The sequence below is a fragment of the Gobio gobio genome (genome assembly GCF_949357685.1).
Source record: "Gobio gobio genome assembly, chromosome: 5".
In the NCBI taxonomy this organism is placed as follows: Eukaryota; Metazoa; Chordata; class Actinopteri; order Cypriniformes; family Gobionidae; genus Gobio; species Gobio gobio.
In genome coordinates this window covers 13,486,624-13,505,683 of record NC_137101.1, presented here as the reverse complement: position 1 = coordinate 13,505,683, position 19,060 = coordinate 13,486,624, and the positions used below count along the sequence as shown (strand labels likewise).

General features: G+C 39.8%; 1 protein-coding gene across 1 annotated transcript in view; it reads right to left on the bottom strand.

The window, feature by feature from the left end:
- Nucleotides 1-233: 233 nt before the first annotated feature.
- Nucleotides 234-19,060, bottom strand: part of sema3aa (sema domain, immunoglobulin domain (Ig), short basic domain, secreted, (semaphorin) 3Aa) — a 44,474-nt gene continuing 25,647 nt past the window's right edge. Inside the window, exons 5-17 of the mRNA XM_079817898.1 lie at nt 18,476-18,569; nt 18,258-18,377; nt 15,333-15,475; nt 14,610-14,724; nt 14,353-14,422; nt 11,181-11,325; nt 10,651-10,870; nt 10,195-10,286; nt 9,966-10,007; nt 9,722-9,879; nt 7,716-7,783; nt 5,605-5,750; nt 234-2,680 (exon numbers count right to left, since the gene is read on the bottom strand). Of these exons, the coding sequence (XP_079674024.1) occupies nt 1,949-2,680; nt 5,605-5,750; nt 7,716-7,783; nt 9,722-9,879; nt 9,966-10,007; nt 10,195-10,286; nt 10,651-10,870; nt 11,181-11,325; nt 14,353-14,422; nt 14,610-14,724; nt 15,333-15,475; nt 18,258-18,377; nt 18,476-18,569 (2,145 nt within the window). The 3' untranslated portion in view covers nt 234-1,948. The remainder of the gene's footprint in view (nt 2,681-5,604; nt 5,751-7,715; nt 7,784-9,721; nt 9,880-9,965; nt 10,008-10,194; nt 10,287-10,650; nt 10,871-11,180; nt 11,326-14,352; nt 14,423-14,609; nt 14,725-15,332; nt 15,476-18,257; nt 18,378-18,475; nt 18,570-19,060) is intronic.

Below are 19,060 nucleotides of genomic sequence, written 5' to 3'. Positions count from 1 at the left end.
ACACCAGTTAACCCTCTGTTTGTTACACGTCTCCAAGCTCAGGTACCTTTTGAGAACTTGCCAATGTGCCAAAATTGAAAAATGAGACCGTAAACTACATGATGTGATAACCTCACCTCTCACCAAACACAATGTGAGAGTCAACAACATTCACAGATAGGCTACATGTGTCCTCCAAATACTGCCAAAAACACATCGAAGAAATATACAAATAATCCACCCACGACCACCCTGAAATTATAGAGGAAATATTTATTTAGACAACCAAATGCATGCCAGAAACACCAATTTTACATAACTGACAGCTCCCTTCTCCTCCCTTGTTGCACCAGCCAGCTCCAAATCAACTCCATCTGGGGCAGGGAGTGGACGGGAGAGCCATCTGGTGGATATACCTCTGTATTGCATTGAAATGACAATCGCAGAAAATTGGGGGGGAAACCTGTATGTGTGAAAAGACTATGGACCTATAATACATAAAAAGGGACAGAGTATGTCTAGATGGTGTAATCTTTGCAAATGGCAAAAATATTATTCACATCTCGTACATCTTGCATGGCACAGAAATGACCTCTCGCACGACACGCTGACAATAAAAATAAAGATGCACAAAGGCAGAATTCACATGCAGTGTGTTCTCCACGGCATCTAGTCTGACCTAACCCACACATTTTTTTTAAGGGAGATTCACAGCTAATCATTGGACATGATTTATTATTTCTTGTTAGTGTTGCACAATGAATACAAGAAAGACCTAAAGATAACCTTAAGAGACAGATTAGAACAGAGATAAAAGGATACAGAAGAGATCCGAAAACAGTCCCATCTGCAAACACGTAACAAGAATCTTAGCCTAAAAAAAAAAAATATTGGTCCGTCTATGGGTACTGCGGCCCGTCAGCCACGTTTACAACTGAATAGAAAAAAATTATATCAAAAATAAATGCAACCCTTTGAACAATAAACAATAACCAGCAATAAATAATCAAGTGGTGTTCCGCTGTATATATGTACAGTACATATACTAGGGTCACTCGGCATTCAGCCTAACATAGACTGATTTAGCAAATGAATGACGTAAACGTATGAAATATGAGTAATAATAATTTAGAAATACACTACAGACATTATGGAAATATCTAAAAAGATGTCCTTTCATTTTTACGCAACCGACATTTAGAACGATCATCTATACGGCTGTAATCCGACTGGCTTGGAAGAGCTTTTTCATTCAACTCATGCACGTTGTTTTTGAAACCTAAATGTTGGCAGAAATGGTCACCACAGTTAGACTTTTTTTTCGAAGTCAGTCAGGCCCACTTGATTATCTGAAACAGTTAACACGAACATCAAAACGCTTCTGAGGATCAGAGGTTAGACAAGCTGTTACTAAGGCATGCCTTTTTTCACCTTTGACCAGTTGTGTCCATAATTACTTAGTGTTGTTCTATGTACAGTACAATGCTTGCTCATATATTACAGTCTTTACAAATCAGAGCAACTGGCTTCCAGTTTTCCAGGTGCCAGATTCGCTCCGCCCACGTCTTTTTCCACAATCACAGACCGCATTTTGTCATATCGACAAATACGTTTCCTTTGACACCAAATGCATATTAATTTCCCCGTTGGCACTATCCCTACTTATCGCAAAGGTTTTTTGGCAAACGACTGTCTTAGAAATGCGTGCTTCGATGAAAACCATCCCGTGTATGACGGTGTCGGATCTGTAACACCGGTAGTGTAAAAGGTCTTTGCTGTCACATCACAACAACAAAGAGAATGTGCTTTCCCTGGTGAACGAGTGACATGAGCAGGGATCCAGTTGGGTTCACCGTTTTTGAGTTTTGTGCTATCGATTATGGCCGCACTGCACGTATGTCTGTTGTATGAGTGACTGATGCAGATGTTTACAAGTGTATATCGTTGGCTGAGCGTGCGCATGTGTGTCTCACACGCTGCGTGGTGGTCTCTGCTGTTCGTGGGTCCTGCGGTTACGCCCCCTCTTGTTCTCCTGGAGCTGTTTCCACTTGGCTGTGTTAGGAGGTCCTCTCTGAGGGGTCTGGGTACCTCTTTTCCCCTGGTTCGGCTGTGCTCTTTGGCTCTCGGGAGCACTCTGGACCTTCTGCGTGCTCTGAGTGTCCGGTTTGGTGCTTTGGCTCTCTGTGCTCACGGTACTTCCCGGGACTTGACTCCTCTGCAAGCCGGTGGACTTGGGAAGAATCTGAACACTCGGGTTGTTCGGCACTTTGGGTGTGTTTTGGGCTCTCTGCTGTGGGTTTTGCGAGCTCTGAGCCATCGCTTGAGAGGCTTTCTCTGTTTTTGTACCCGCACCTGCTCCGGCGTTGACTCTGGGGGCTTTTTTCCCTTTTGGCTTCTTCTCTCGCTTCCAAACCCGCTCGCAGAACTCGTCCACACTGTTGAGATCTGGGTGCTCCAGCAGGCTCATGAAATCCCGGTACCAGAGTTTGTGCTTCGGGGAGGGATCCTTATCGTTGGCTCCCACCCGGAGAAGCAGCTCACCCACGCGCTGAGATGGGATGACCTGGAGATTAATACGCCGCAGGGGTTGGATGAAGCCGTGCTCTACGGCGTGGCAGTGGTACACTCCTGAATCGGCCTGGGTTAGACTTCGAATCAGTAAACCTTGGCCCGTAAGACTCAGCCTTTCATCGATCGCAATCTGACATGGAGAAAAAGAGATTGAGTTAGGACTGCTCGTTTTTTTCACTTATTTTGACCTCAAAAATGGTCCCAGACCAGAACTTAAAGGGTTAGTTCACCCAAGAATGAAAATTCTGTTGTTAATTACCCGTTCCAAACTCGTAAAACCTTTGTTCATCTTCGGAACACAAATTTATATATTTTTGATGAAGCTCTCTGACCCCCCCAAAGACTGCAACATTATAAAGGTAGTATTTAGAAATTAAGTTTTATGTCACAGTATTTCTGTGCCAAAAATGCAAAAAAAAAATGTCCTAGTAAGGGTCTGTGTGACGTCAAATGGGGCGGAATTTCCTTACACATGTCCTAAGGGCACTTCTCCCGGGAGGGCGCGCGCGCACCCGTAGACCAGAGCGAGAGAACGAAAGCAGTACGCCAATCAAATCGCTTTGCCCGGCTGCGCTGCAGTCACAGGACTTCACGACATCAACAATGTCACCAAAGATGTGTGTTTTCAAGATACAGCTTTCCAAAGAACCCAGCGTTAATGGGACAGTGGATGGGGTTTGTATTTCTGGAGCAGCAACGGATTTGTGCAAGTGTCTTGTTTGTTCCCTGCATTTCGGCGACGATTGTTTTATAAACAAGGCCCAGTTCGACGCCGGATTTGTAGCTTGTCTAATGCTGAAAGATGGAGCGGTCCCAGCGATTAAGGTTCACAGTCATGACTCGTGTTTTGGAAGCAGGCGGTGAGTAAAACTGTTTCAAATGTCTTTGTGTTGTTAGCTATCGACTCGTTTATTCAATTTATTCAATTTCATATATGTATGGCTAAATCTGATTGATCTCCATGGTTTATTTAAGATAACGTTTTTTTCCTCTCGTTTAAGGATATCACAGCTTTCAGACGCTCTCAACGCAAAAGCTACGCACGCTCTTGACTCTTTAGCCCCGCCCACACGATACGCCTCCAACCGCTCGGTTTCTTTCGGAAAGACTCAGTACAGCGTATCTTTCTTTTATAAATATAATAAAACTAAAGACTTTTCGGAGATATGAAGGATGCAATACTACTCTTGTCTTTAGGTAGATTGACATGAGATTGACTGAAACTGAGTGTTTCATTCAACAATTTCTTCTCTTCCGTGTCAGTCTCAGACGCTGTTCACATTGTAAACACAGTTCAACGCTTCCAGGTTCTACATCAGAACGCTGGCTCAGTATTGCGTCAAAGAGCTCATGTGAACATTGTCAGTGATTGACACAGGCTAGAAGAAATTGCTAAATAAAGTTATTTATTTTTTTTAAATTTGCGCACAAAAAGTATTCTCTTCCTTCGTAAAACTAAGGTTGACCAACTGGAGTCACATGGATGATTTTAACAATGTCTTTACTACCTTTCTGGCCCTTGAAAGTGTTAATAATGTTGCTGTCTATGGAGGGGTCAGAGAGCTCTCGGATTTCATCAAAATAATCTTAATTTGTGTTCCGAAGATGAACGAAGGTCTTACGGGTTTGTGAGGAATTCATTACAGAATTTTCATTTTTGGGTGAAGTAACCCTTTAAACGCGGAGGTCACATCTGGGGTGCAAGGATAAACTACAGCACAGTTAGGGGATTTTCTTACACAGCAGGAAGGCTGAAATTTGACCGTTATTATATTAACACGATGACCGTCTGGGGTGAGGTGTTACTTTAGCGCTATTTTTTGCCTGATTATATCTGAAAGAGAAACACAGCTGGTGTGTGTGTGGTAATGGGTGGTAAGGGGTCATTATGTCATATCCTGTTCATTAAAATCCCTTAATTTACAAGTCACAACATTCCCCTTAACCTTTGTAAAACAGCAACATTTTACTTAATGCTAATTACAATTTTTTTGGGTCATTAAGACTATATATATATATATTATTAATCAAAGACATTAAATTGATCAAAAGTGGAAGTAATGTATAAATATACTACTTTACTACTTTAAATATATTACTACTTTAGTTAACATGAACTAATAATGAACTGCACATCTACAGCATTTATTAATCTTTGTTAATACATTATTAAAATAAAAATTTATATTTGTAAATGCACCATGAACTAACATGAACAAACAATGAATGACTGGATTTGTATTAACTAACATGAACAAAGATTAATAAATACAGTAATAAATATGTTGCTCATGGTTAGTTCATGTTAGTTAATTCATTAACTAATGTTAACAAATGAGACCTTATTGTTACCATATTCCTATTTCAAATAAATGCTGTTCTTTTGAACTTTCTATTCATCAAAGAATCCTGAAAAAGTGTATTATGGTTACACAAAAATATAGAGCAGCCAAACCTTTTTTTTAACATTGATAATAAAAAGAAATGCTTCTTTAGCAGCAAATCATCGTCATCATCAATTGACACTGAAGACTGGAGTAATGATGCTGAAAATTCACAATAATGTTTCACAATATTACTGTTTTACTGTATTTTTGATCATATAAATGTCGCCTTGGTAATATCGTAACCACAACAGCGACTCAACCAATGGCGTGAGCTGGGGGGGCGGAGCTTTCCATTTGGCCAAGCAATGGCAGACCTAAGTGATTCCATTTGCCAAAGCTTATGGCACAGAAATTAACTTTAAAATGTGTTTTAATATTATGAAAATTAAAAATGATATCTCTGTATTCATAAATAATGACTGCTGCATTAACCTTTAAATTATTCAACAAGCAGTCTTAGACTGTTAAAACCAATATCAGGGAGCTTGTAATGTAATACGTGAAGAATCTGGAAACTGACCACAGCCAGATAAACTGAGAAAAATGGTTCAAATATATTAACATATTAGACAGTGCCATATAAGAGATGCATTTAGATTACAATGATAACACATCATTTAAGTGCATGCCTTGCTGGCTTTGTTATTAAGTGTGTGTATGAATGTACCTCATGTTTCCTCTCGTCATTAGGTCTCTGTAGCTGCCAGTATATTATAGCTCTCTGAGACTTCGGGCTGCATTCCAGAAACATACTGCTGTTCTCTACGCCATACACACTCCTCTCCTCCACACTGCTGTAACCTTCCAGATCATCTAACACACACAGACACATGAGGAGGTAATGTTCAGTAATGCCCAGAACACTGAAGGGTGTATCAGTGGCATCTACACAAATGAAAGATTATAGTGCATAAATTCTTCTCAAGCTAACTTTAGTGTGTATTAAAGTGTACCATTCATTTAATTGAATTATTGAATGTTGTTATTTGGGTACAATGCACATTCAGTATATTACAACCCCAAATCAGAAAAAGTTGGGACAGTATGGAAAACGCAAAAAAAAAAAGAAAAGAAGTGATTTCTAAATTTACTTTGACTTGTATTTCATTGCAGACAATATGAACACAAAATATTTCATGTTTTGTCTGGTCAACTTCATGTCATTTGTAAATATGCATCTTTTCCTGTCATTCAGACCTGCAACACATTTAATAAAGAGTTGGGACAGGAGCAATTTAGGGCTAGTAATGAGGTAAAATGGTTAAATAATGATGTGATTTGAAACAGGTGATGTCAACAGGTGATTGTAATTATGATTTGGTACAAAAGCAGCATCCAAGAAAGGTCTAATCCTTTAAGAGCAAAGATGGGCCGAGGATCGCCAGTTTGCCAACAAATACGTGAGAAAATTATTGAAATGTTTAAAAACAATGTTCCTCAAAGAAAGTTAGGAAGAGATTTGGATATTTCACATTCAACAGTGCATAACATAATTAAAAGATTCAAGGAATCTGGAGGAATTTCAGTGCGCAAAGGACAAGGGCGCAAGCCTAAGCTGAACAACCGTGATCTCCGATCCCTCAGGCGGCACGGCATCAAGAATCGTCATTCATCTATAAGCGATATCACCACATGGGCTCAGGACTACTTTGGAAAACCTTTGTCAAGTACCACAATACGTAGTTACATCCACAAATGTCAGTTAAAACTGTACTGTGCCAAAAGGAAGCCCTATTTTAACAGTGTCCAGAAGCGCCGTCGACTTCTCTGGGCTCGGAGGCATCTGGGATGGACCGTCACACAGTGGAAAAGTGTACTGTGGTCAGATGAATCAGTATTTCAGGTATTTTTTGGTAGGAATGGACGCCGCGTGCTCTGGACCAAAGAAGAAAAGGATCATCCAGACTGTTACCAGCAACAAAACCAAAAGCCAGGGTCTGTCATGGTATGGGGTTGTGTCAGTGCCCTTGGCAAAGGTAACTTGCACTTCTGTGAAGGCACCATTAATGCTGAAAAGTACATAGAGATTTTGGAGCATAATATGCTGCCTTCAAGAAGACATCATTTCCAGGGACGTCCATGTATATTTCAACAAGACAATGCAAAACCACATTCTGGCCACATTACAAAGTCCTGGCTGCGGAGGAAGAGGGTACGGGTACTTGACTGGCCTGCCTGCAGTCCCGACCTGTCTCCAATAGAGAATGTGTGGGACAACGAAGACCCCGTACTGTTGACCACCTTAAGACTTGTTTGCAGGAAGAATGGGACAAAATTACACCTGAAACACTTCATCACTTGGTGTCTTCAGTCCCTAAACGTCTTTTAAGTGTTGTGAAAAGGAATGGCAACATTACAAAGTGGTAAATGCTTTACTGTCCCAACTTTTTTTGAAATGTGTTGCAGGTCTGAATGACAGGAAAGGATGCATATTTACAAATTACATGAAGTTGACCAGACAAAACATGAAATATTTTGTGTTCATATTGTCTGCAATGAAATACAAGTCAAAGTAAATTTAGAAATCACTTCTTTTTTTTTTTTTTTGCTGTTTTCCATACTGTCCCAACTTTTTCTGATTTGGGGTTGTATATTATAAAGGATGTGTAAGATTAAATGCACAATCTAAGGCCAAGCGATTTTAATGTTTTTTCTTGAATGAGGTGAATTTGAACAATTGTGCATGTCCTCATATTGGTTTAGGCAACTGATTGATTATACCTGACCAGAAAAAAATAGCCACTGCTATGTACATGTACAGTATGTGTTTATTCTTACCATTGTGGTGCAGATCAGAGCACTGCGAAAGAGGATCCCCATTTCTGATGTCCTGACGTCTTGTTCTCCTGTTAAATAAAAGACACGTGATGTGATGTAGATCTTCCCAGCGAACAAAAATGTCTTCTATGAATATGTTCCAAGAACGTTTTGCTTACATTCCCATTAAGTTCAAAATCAAAACTTTGTTTCTGAATGTTCTCTGAATGTTCAGAAATAACGTAAATGTTTTCTTGGTTATATGAACATCAAGGAAACATTCTATGAACATTATGGGAATGTTAGTTTTGAATGTTCTCTGAACATTCTGAAACAAGTAGTAACATTCACAATGTCTAACTAAAATATTTAATTTAAAAAACGCTCCATGAAGAATGTTTATTCAGGACTTTGAGAGAACCTCGCCAGAAAGAAAAGTTTTGAGAACGTTCCCTGTTGGCTGGGTTTGTACCTTCTAAAACACAAAAAATAAACGTAGTGTTTATCATTTGTAACACTACTACACTCAGGCCACTAGAGTGCACTGTTGTTTCAATCAAACACCTACATTGTACCACATTGCCCTCTAGACTTAAAGACGATGCGTGATTATTTTATGGTAAAATACTTTATTCTATTTCTGGTTAAAGCACAGAGACGATAATTAAGCTATTTGTGTAAACAACGTGCCTCCATCATTGGCCAACACGGCAACACTGATTCCTCCAATCCAATATGTTTGTCCCCACAAAGGCAGATGGGGAAAGTGTTTGGGGAAAACTTGCAAATCCATGCGGTTCTGCTAGTGACACAGAAATTTAGGCGCATGAAGGAAGGATGTGTGCTTGATTCATGGAGAGATATTTCATAATGTTCATTATTGAATTCTAAACCTCAGAACCTTCAAATATATTATAATAACAGCTCTGCACATCATTCACATCTAAAAGAGTCGTTCATTCTCCATCATAGCATTTACAACCACTTTAAGAGAGCAGCTTCACCTTTTAAATACTACCATGGGCCAGGGACTGAGCCAAGGCCGGCACTCTTATCCATTCACAACTGTACTGAAAGACTGAGAAGACTTCCTGTGTCGAACTGAAAACATTCAGAATCTGGTGTGAAGCCTGAGGTTTAGCTGCAGTAGATCTTGGGGAATGATAAGTGAAATATGAAAACCTGTGTAAAACGTGTTTGAAACAGCCTCTTTGTCATTTCCCCATGATCTGTCATCTTCTTAATTTTCTTTTCCTGCTCTGTTCTTGTGTTTCAGTGTATAGCTCTCTGTGTCTCCTCATTTTGTAGCATGTTTTGCTAAGGCGTGCACACACACACACACATTCCTTGACTCTGGCTGTCTCGGCACGTGCGGGAGGTGCGGTAAGGACGTCTGTTTTGCATTTTAGGCACAGTGAAAATATTTGTAGTGGCGTGGACCATCCTAGTGCCACGAGGGTGTGTCGAGACCAAAGCCATGGCCCTTTTCTTCCTCTGCGAAGGTGTAGCTGGCCCAGAGTGTGTGTTTTACTATAAATATATTAACAGCGGTACATGGTGTATTGTCAGCATGTGTTTATAGTGTGTTTAAAAGCAGCCTGAATACTTGGATCCAGGTGTTCGTGCTTGTCTATGCATGCGCGTTGTGTGTGTTGAGATGCAGAATTTGTAGTGCACTAAACACCTGAACAGTGAATATGGTGCCATAATTTGTGTTAAAATGTCATTGACTTAAAGGGATAGTTCACCAAAAAACCTAAATATTTTGAAAAATGTCTCAAGTCTACGAGGTCCAATGGGATTGTTTTGGATCCCATTGACTTTCATTGTATGGACAAAAACGGTTATTTAAAAAAAGATCTTCTTTTGCATTCCACAGAAGAAAGAAAGTCATACTGGTTTGGAATAACACAAGGGTGAGTAAATAATGATTTTTGGGTGAACTGTCCCTTTAAGAACATGTAATTTGATGCAGATTCTAAGATAAAAACAAATCAAATGTTCAAGAAATTCATCAATGTGCTTACCTCTTAGCAGTGGGAAAATATCGAGAGCATTCGGTCCCGTCCCAGGCGCAATATGGATCCCTTGCCAGGCAGCATTCGGCACAGGCCTTCCCGTAGACCTCGCAGCGGTGCAGGGGCATCTGGGAAATCCCTAAATCTGACCCGAGGTACAGCTGTTGCTGTTGACAGATGAACATATAAGTCTATTAGGACACGGTTTACTCTCTGCTAATGGCTGGTGAAGAGTAATTTCAAGCAGACGTACTTGTTTAGTGGAGAGCTCCATGGCAGTAATAGGTGTTGGCTCCTAGAAGAGAAAACAGAGCATTTTAAGATCCGAGGATATTTGTTTGATGACATGCTGTGGCCGTGCAGACAGATTTATGGGGGAGCAATTAAATGTACTAAGGTGAAAATTATAGTTGGAGGATTTCGATTCCAATAACAAGCAGAAACGCACAGCCCTCTGGGTAATGAACAGTTGGAGCTCGTACCCTAAACACCGTCATCTCTTCCAGCACCACTTCCTCCAGATCATGCCAGCTTTCCCTGGGAATGGTCACCACCTTCAACACGGTTCCTAAATCTGATTTGGGATTAGAATATTTTTAATATTCAGCATGTTTTATACAATATCTCCTAGTAATTTTTTACTTTATAACTAACAGTAGCTTTTTTTCTTCTCAGAAAAAAAGAACATCTTATGGGTCCAAAACAACAAAAGGGTGAATAAAAAATGAAAATATAAAAAACTCAGAATTAATAAGATCTTAAAATGCCTTAAAACGACCTCTCAAGACCTTGAATTTTTTTCGTTCCACTGCCATGCGTCTCGCGTTTTAACCACAAAAATGCGTTCTGTGTGAATCTATATTCCCCTTAAGAGTTGATTTCTTGGATTAAGGCTTTGATATGTTTATACAGCAGTTGTGTTGGTTGGTTTTACTAGCCTGTGCCGATGAACATGACTTCGTACTGGCCGTCCTCAGCTTCCACACGGTCCACTACCAGCTGAGTGAACTGGTACTCCACGTTCGTGCGCACCACTATGGGCTTCCCACCCATTGGTTGCACAGGGTTATACATGGCTGGGTGCAGGCGTGCAAATGTTATTACATCATCGGGAAGGTCTTTGGTGGAGTCAAAGCCTCCGAACGTTTTGCTGGGACACTACAGTGGGTAAGAGAAGGGAGATTAAGGATTAAACGTTCTCATTGATGCCAAGGTTCAGGTTTCAGTATGGCATTCTGAATAACTGTTTTAGTTATTTAAAAAAAAAATGTTTTTCAGACAAATTCTGGTAAATGTGCTTCTAAATAGGCTAATAAAGTACAGTATATTATTAGTTGGATGAATAGTTTATTGTGATTATTTTGTATTATTATTTAACAAAAGCGCACAGATATAAAGCTGTAATTTGTCAGAAAACATTACGTTTTTTTTTTCTTCGTTAATGCCAAATATATTGGCCAGTACTCACTGTGCCAGGACGGGGGTATGGCACTCTGCCCTGGAAGGGAACCCACTGGTAGTTTGGCCCGTCCCTGTGGGCATATGGACCTAGAAATACCCTTCGGATGTCTGCCATACTATACATGCATATAGCTGATCCACGGAAGATATTACTGAGGAAAGAAGAGGGGAGAAAATGGAGGTTAAAACATTGATAGAACACAAAAGCTTACATTTCCAGAAGTGTGTATATGAGAAGTCAATGATCCATTTTAATCCAACAAGAAAAATGTTGGGCAGGACAAATGTTTGCATGGATCTTATGGATCAGCAATTAATTCAAATTGAAAATGGAGCTTTATGACAGGTGGTCTCTATCTGACAGGTGGTTGTTCGGGAGGAGTTGAAAAATATGAGGGCTTCGAGACATCATCTGTCATCATCCTCATCTTTTTATATTTAGTTTAAAGTTCATAAAGACAAATGTAAAATATTGTCGCTGTCAGGCAGAAATCGTTTTTCATAAATCAATACTATTGCTCACCCTTTATTTAATATTTAACCAAATATTCAACTAATGAAAAGTATTACAAAGAGCGTGTAAGTAAAACTGTCGGTAAAAACGTATAACTCCACCCTGCCTAAATCTTGAATGATGTGCCGCACACATTTTGGGCCGTTTCTGCTTGTTTGCAATGCAATGGTGAATACAAAACTGGCTGTTTGAATAAGTACAGCGTTTTTTTAATCAAGAAGAAACACTATATATGTAAAGTTTAATGTTTTATGTATTTGAGGAACAGAAAAGAGTGTCTTAGTCTAGCATTTGTTGTCGAGACATAGCAAATACTGTCTAAAATAGCCTGTGCACTTCATCTTTTATAACATGAGATTTTGGCTGAATGACGGACAAAACGCATGTCAAAAACCTTGTATTTCCATTTGAGCTTGATTTTGGTCAAATGTTATTAATACAATGACACATGCAAGTGTCTGACCGTATGTAAACCCACGAGATCAACTTTGACAACAGTGTTTAATCATTTAAAATATACAGTGTGTTTTCCATTTCTTGAAAAGTAGCCATTTTGGACATACAAGGTTTCAGCCCGACAGCGACAATATGCAAAAATAAATCGAGCACAATAAGACCTGAAAGGGTTGATTCCGATTTTTATGTTTCATGTGTGTTAGCTGATGTACAAAATTAGCATTTGTATTGCGGTGTATATGTGTGTATCCAAGACCTCATTCCCCTCTAAACAGCCATGAAACCAAACACACAGTGGTGATCAGCCCTTAGCATTTGTAAAATGTTAATTAGTAAGAAAATCAATTAACCACAGGGCACATGAATAAACTAATTCCCTATCACTCAGTCAGGGTCCCAGACATAAAAACGCACACACACATACATGTGCTTACACACTCTTAACACACATACACACACAGCCAGATAGAGCGAGAGATAAAATACTGATCCATCACTGCAGAGTTCAGGCCTCATTAAGTGGCAATATTAAAAGCAAGTCCCTAGAATGCACTTCTATTCATCTCAGAAACGGGGCACTTAGAAAACCAATTAAAGCAGTCTAATTCTTTAAAGCACGTAATTGAATTTTTGAGTGTTGTGTTCCCTGCATACATTAGGAAACCAGTGAGGTGGGAACACATGAACAGGATGTGCATGGTTTGGACGATCGCTTTTGCCTCTCTCGCTTTTTGACAGTGATTAATCGTGATATGTTTGTCTTCTTCCTCATCTCATGTTTACATGCACGCACACCTCCATACACACACACACAGTGTGCTCATCCATCATCTTAAAAGTCTTCCCCTCTTTTGGAAATCGTTTATCTGCTTTTGTTGCTGCCTTCACCCCTCCCCAGCCCTCCGCTCCTCGCCAGCAGGCCCAGAGAAGAGGGTGTCTGGCTGGGGAGTGAGATTCAGGTTACCACCTTAATCATATTTCCTTGGTACTGTGCTGAGCCCAAGCTGAATGGAGAAACAGGTAAGAGGGGGCAGAGACCAGGATAAGAAGAAAATTCCCATCCAGAGTGCAGCGATGTGAGTTTAAGCAGATTACTGAACTCTAAAGCTTCTAAAGGGCCAAACATATCATGCATCACAAAATCACAGCCATCTCATAAAAGAGAAGAGAAAATATATGAAGGAAAGAAGGAACAGTGAAAGGAAAATAATAATAAAAAATAATTAAAGGGTTAGTTCACCCAAAAATGAAAATTCTGTCATTAATTACTTACCCTCATGTCGTTCGACACCTGTAAGACATTCGTTCATCTTCGGAACACAAATTAAGATATTTTAGTTGAAATCCGATGGCTCAGAAAGGCCTCCATTGGCACAATGCACTTTACACTCTCAAGACCCATAAAAGGTACTAAAGACGTCGTTACAAAGTCCATCTTACGAGTCCGTCTTGAGAGTGTAAAGTGCATTGTGCCAATGGAGGCCTTTCTGAGCCATCGGATTTCAACTAAAATATCTTCATTTCTGTTCTGAAGATGAACGAATGTCTTACAGGTGTCGAACGACATGAGGGTAAGTAATTAATGACAGAATTTTCATTTTTGGGTGAACTAACCCTTTAAGGGAGAAAGGAAAAGAGTGAAGGCAAGAAAGAAGGGAAGGGAATGAAAAGGAAGGAAAAAGCAAAGAAAAGAAGGAAAAAGAAAGGAAAAAGAAAAAGAAAGGAAAGAAGGAAAAGGAAAGAGAAAAATAAAGGAAGGAAGGACGGAAGGAAGGAAAAGAATGGGGAAAGAAATAAAGTATAGAAAAAGTAAGGAAAGGAAAGAGGAAGGAAGGAAGGAAAAGAATGGGAAAATAAATAAAGTATGGAAAAAGTAAGGAAAGGAAAGAGGGATGAAGGAAGGAAGAAAAGGAAAGAAAAAGCAATGAAAACAAGGAAAAACTAAATGAGGAAATGAAGAGAAAAAGGAAAAGAAGGAAAAGAAAGGAAAAATTAAAGTAAAGAAGGACAGATGGAAGGAAGGAAGAAAGGAAGAAAAAAAGGGGAAAAGAGAAAATAAATATAGGAAGAACACAAGGAACAAAGAAATTAAAGAAGGAAAATAAAAAAAAAGCTAAGGAAATTAAGAAGGAAAGGAAAGGAAATCCTCTGTATCTTCTTCTGAAATGTCTGTTAAGGATAACTGCATGTATTTTAGGTCTGTCTGTACCTGGATGTAGTAAACACAGCGTAGATGACTGGATTCTTCGGGTCTTTAGCACTCATCAGAAACACATCCTCTGGAAGTCAAATCAAGTATTGTAGTGTTAAAAAATTTGAGTTATTAAAAAGTACCTTAAACTTTATTGAGAGCATCCGTGATGCATGTGCCAACTGTTGTAAGTTTACCCCATACACTTCCATTGTAAGTGTTTTTACAGGTAATTTACCCAATTTCAAGACATTGCAACGTTCATAGACACTTACGCAGCTCATCAAAATGTGTGTCTATGCCATTGAGTCCGGGCACTGAGCAGGTCAGCTTGGCTTTCAAGAAGGTCGTCCATTTGTTCACGAGACTCCTGTGTCCACCCATGTCATTCTAGAAAAAATGAAAGCAGATTAGCCACATGTACTTAAAAAAAACACAAAATGTTTTAAACATAGATAGTATTATACACCGATAAGGCATAACATTATGACCACTGACAGGTGAAGTGAATAACACTGATTATCTCTTCATCACGGCACCTGTTAGTGGTGATGTATTAGAAGCAGGAAAAATGGGCAAGCGTAAGGATTTAAGCGAGTTTGACAAGATTGCGATGGCTAGATGACTGGGTCAGAGCATCTCCAAAACTGCAGCTCTTGTGGGGTGTTCCTGGTCTGCAGTGGTCAGTATCTATCAAAAGTGGTCTAAGGAAGGAACAGTGGTGAACCGGCGACAGGGTCATGGGCTCATTGATGCATGTGGCGAGCGAAGTCTGGCCCGTGTGGTCCGATCAAACAGACAAACTACTGTAGCTCAAATCAAGAAGTTGATGCTGGTTCTGATAGAAAGGTGTCAGAATGCACAGTGCACCGCAGTTTGTTGCGTATGGGGCGTAATCACAATGTTATGCCTGATTGGTGTGTGTTAATACTGAATGTATGTGTACAAAGGCACTGGAAAACCCATGTGCGTTTTTATGTTTCTGTACATGATGATACCTTACACAGTTGTCCTATCCTGGAGATGGTAGCTTTGCCTGTATGTTCACCGTCCATGGCATTCTCCTTGAAGAACAGGAAGATCTTGTCATCTTCAGGATTATCGCTTTCTGGGATCAGGTGTATTCCCAGAAACCTGGGGTCTGGAAATACACACAAAATGCATCAGAACTTCGGTTTCACAGAAAGGAATTGAGCGGTTTAAATCGGGGAAGTCCAAACACGCAGAAATGATTGCATACTTCATTTAGCTTTTCCAAAATGAGCCAAGACCTCAGGATCGGCAGTTACAGGGGGATCACCCTTACCCAGCCGTGACCGCTCACTCGCTCTCAGAAATGAAACGTAACACGTCCCCCACCCACGCGGGCGGCACACGCACACAGCGACATGCAGTGCTGCATTACAGCGCAACAGACCCTACAGGATGTGAAGCTTAAACAGCGGAACAAACATTTACTGAAGACCGACTCAATCATGCACTGCAAGTATGTGATGCCAATGATACAGTTCCGCCCATGTCATTCAATACACTGACTGTTAAACTTGTTCCAGCCTCCCAAACTTTCTCAAACTGAATGTTTGCTCTATAAAGGCTGCTCTTCTTTGAAGTGCAGGAAGAATAACCATCAACAGCCATGGGCCACATTGTCTGAAGATAGCGAGAGGCCCGTGTCTCTATTGATAAGGGCTTGATAGAATATCCATGTGACTAATCCTCTAAACGACACTGGCTCTTTTGTGCGAGTGAGACAGCTTTCAGAGCGGGCGAAATGGAAGTAACGTCCGACGTATCCGTGGTAACAGACAGCGAGGATTAAGGTGAGATGAGCGTTTTCAAAAGCACCTTTCCTCGTGGATATAGGGGGGTATTGATGGCGTGGACGTTGACCCTGTGCGAGGACTGAAACGAGAGCCACTCGCAGGAACAGCTGAGACAGGATTAACTTCATGGGAAAACCCTGACCGAATCTCCTAATCTTGATATTGACCTTTTGTGTTCCATAAGTCTGCAAAAATGCAGGCGGGATGTTAGAGGAAACACTCAACACCCCGGCCGAGCTAATCTCTCCTGCAGACGTTCACAAAGAGTTCCTTTCTTTCGCTCACACACATACGGACACATACACACTCGCGTGCAGGGACATAAACTCATGCGCACAAAAGAAAACCCATAAATTTACATTTATTTTACACATTTGCTCTTGGCAGACACATGCTTAGCAGAAGTAACATATACTGTGTGATGACTTCAGCAGCCAGCGAAGGATAGAAATTGAGCGCTGGGACAAAAATCGAAGTCTATAAAAATGCACGGACAGACGCATATTAGCAAGCACGTGTATATAGAGTGTCTTTACAAACTTTACAAACTACAGATGTGAGTTTGAGCAATATCTCAGTTACAAGTGAGCGCCATGTCCAATACTGTATTTCATATCATGGTATGAATTCAAAGCAGAAGTAACTGCTGTGCATTTCCAAGCAACACACAGCAGTGGTGATTCATTACTGAATGAATCAATGTTGTTAAACAAAATGGTTACATGACTAATTCAGTGAACTCACTGAATGCATCAGTATTTCTGAACAAATCAGTTGAATGAGTGATTCAGTGACTCACTCAAGGACAGTCACTTGATTTGTTCCTGAATGAATCAATATCTCTGAACAAATCAGTTGAATGAATGATTCAGTGACTCACTCAAATACAGTCACTTGATTCGTTCTTGAATGAATCAATATTTCTGAAGAAATCAGTTGAATGAATGATTCACTGACTCACTCAAAGACAGTGACAGTCACTTGATTTGTTCCTGAATGAATCAGTATTTCTGAACAAATCAGTTGAATTAATGATTCACTGACTCACTCAAAGACAGTGATAGTAACTTGATTTGTTCCTGAATGAATCAGTATTTCTGAACAAATCAGTTGAATTAATGATTTACTGACTCACTCAAAGACAGTCACTTGATTTGTTCCTGAATGAATCAATATCTCTGAACAAATCAGTTGAATGGATGATTCAGTGACTCACTCAAAGACAGTCACTTGATTCGTTCCTGAAAGCATAAGCATTTTTGAACAAATTAGTTGAATGAGTGATTCAGTGACTCACTCAAAGACAGTTACTTAATTCGTTCCTGAATGCATAAGCATTTTTGAACAATTAGTTGAATAAGTGATTCAGTGACTCACTCAAATGATGTCCTTTGATTTGTTCCTGAAGGAATCAGTATTTCTGAACAAATCAGTTGAATGAGTGATTCAGTGACTCACTCAAATACAGTCACTTGATTCGTTCTTGAATGAATCAATATTTCTGAAGAAATCAGTTGAATGAATGATTCACTGACTCACTCAAAGACAGTGACAGTCACTTGATTTGTTCATGAAAGAATCAGTATTTCTGAACAAATCAGTTGAATTAATGATTTACTGACTCACTCAAAGACAGTCACTTGATTTGTTCCTGAATGAATCAATATCTCTGAACAAATCAGTTGAATGGATGATTCAGTGACTCACTCAAAGACAGTCACTTGATTCGTTCCTGAAAGCATAAGCATTTTTGAACAAATTAGTTGAATGAGTGATTCAGTGACTCACTCAAAGACAGTTACTTAATTCGTTCCTGAATGCATAAGCATTTTTGAACAATTAGTTGAATAAGTGATTCAGTGACTCACTCAAATGATGTCCTTTGATTTGTTCCTGAAGGAATCAGTATTTCTGAACAAATCAGTTGAATGAATGATTCACTGACTCACTCAAAGACAGTCACTTGATTCGCTCCTGAATGAATCAGTATTTCTGAACAAGTTAATTAAATGTATGCAGTGATTTATTCATAAAAAAGCCACTTGATTCATATCACAGTAACTGTATCTATCACAAAACTGTTTTTGTCAGAATATTTACCATTCAGCCATCTGGAATCATGCTGCTCAGTTCTGATCGGATGATGTGCCCCAAGTGTTCGGAAAATGGCAAAGTCTCGTCCCATGAAGTCTGCTGATGTTCCAGAATACAGTTCTCCATCTGACAAATAGATCGAGCGTAACATCTCCAATCAGACCACAGATAATGCTGATTCTAACAATGAAATGCCAAAACAACAACATCTCTGACTGGCTCACCAATCAAGATTGATGAGGACTGCATCTTTGGATCATAGGGACTTTTCCCACGTCCATTCTCAAAGTAGCTGGCATCCAGTCTGAATATGTTGTCCTGAGGAAAGGGATAATGAATTAACCAACCACAGCAAGGCATGAATAGTAATAGGATGAGGTAATGGAGAGGTGAATGTCAAAAAGTACCATTAGGATCTTGTTCATGAAACACAAGTCTCTCAATATTAAAAAAAAGTTACACTGTTTTTGAAGAAAAGCACAAAATCCTTTAACTACTGTAGATTTGGATCTCTCTAAACTTAACAGCACTCAATTTATGTTCTGTTAACTTACACCACTCACAGGCCATGATTCATTTGCATGGATCAAATCGTGAAATTCACTGACATTTCTCCACCATGTAAAAGCCATCTCATTTCCCTCAGTTGAGGCACTTCTAAATAACACACTCGCTGCTTTGTGACGCTCTCATTTTCTACTTCACTGGGCTGAAATTGTTAACAGGTTAAACCCTCAATTCCCTTTTCATGCCTTGAAACAGTTGCGAATGTGCCTCTGAGATGCGCATGAGCACATGAGTATGTTTTA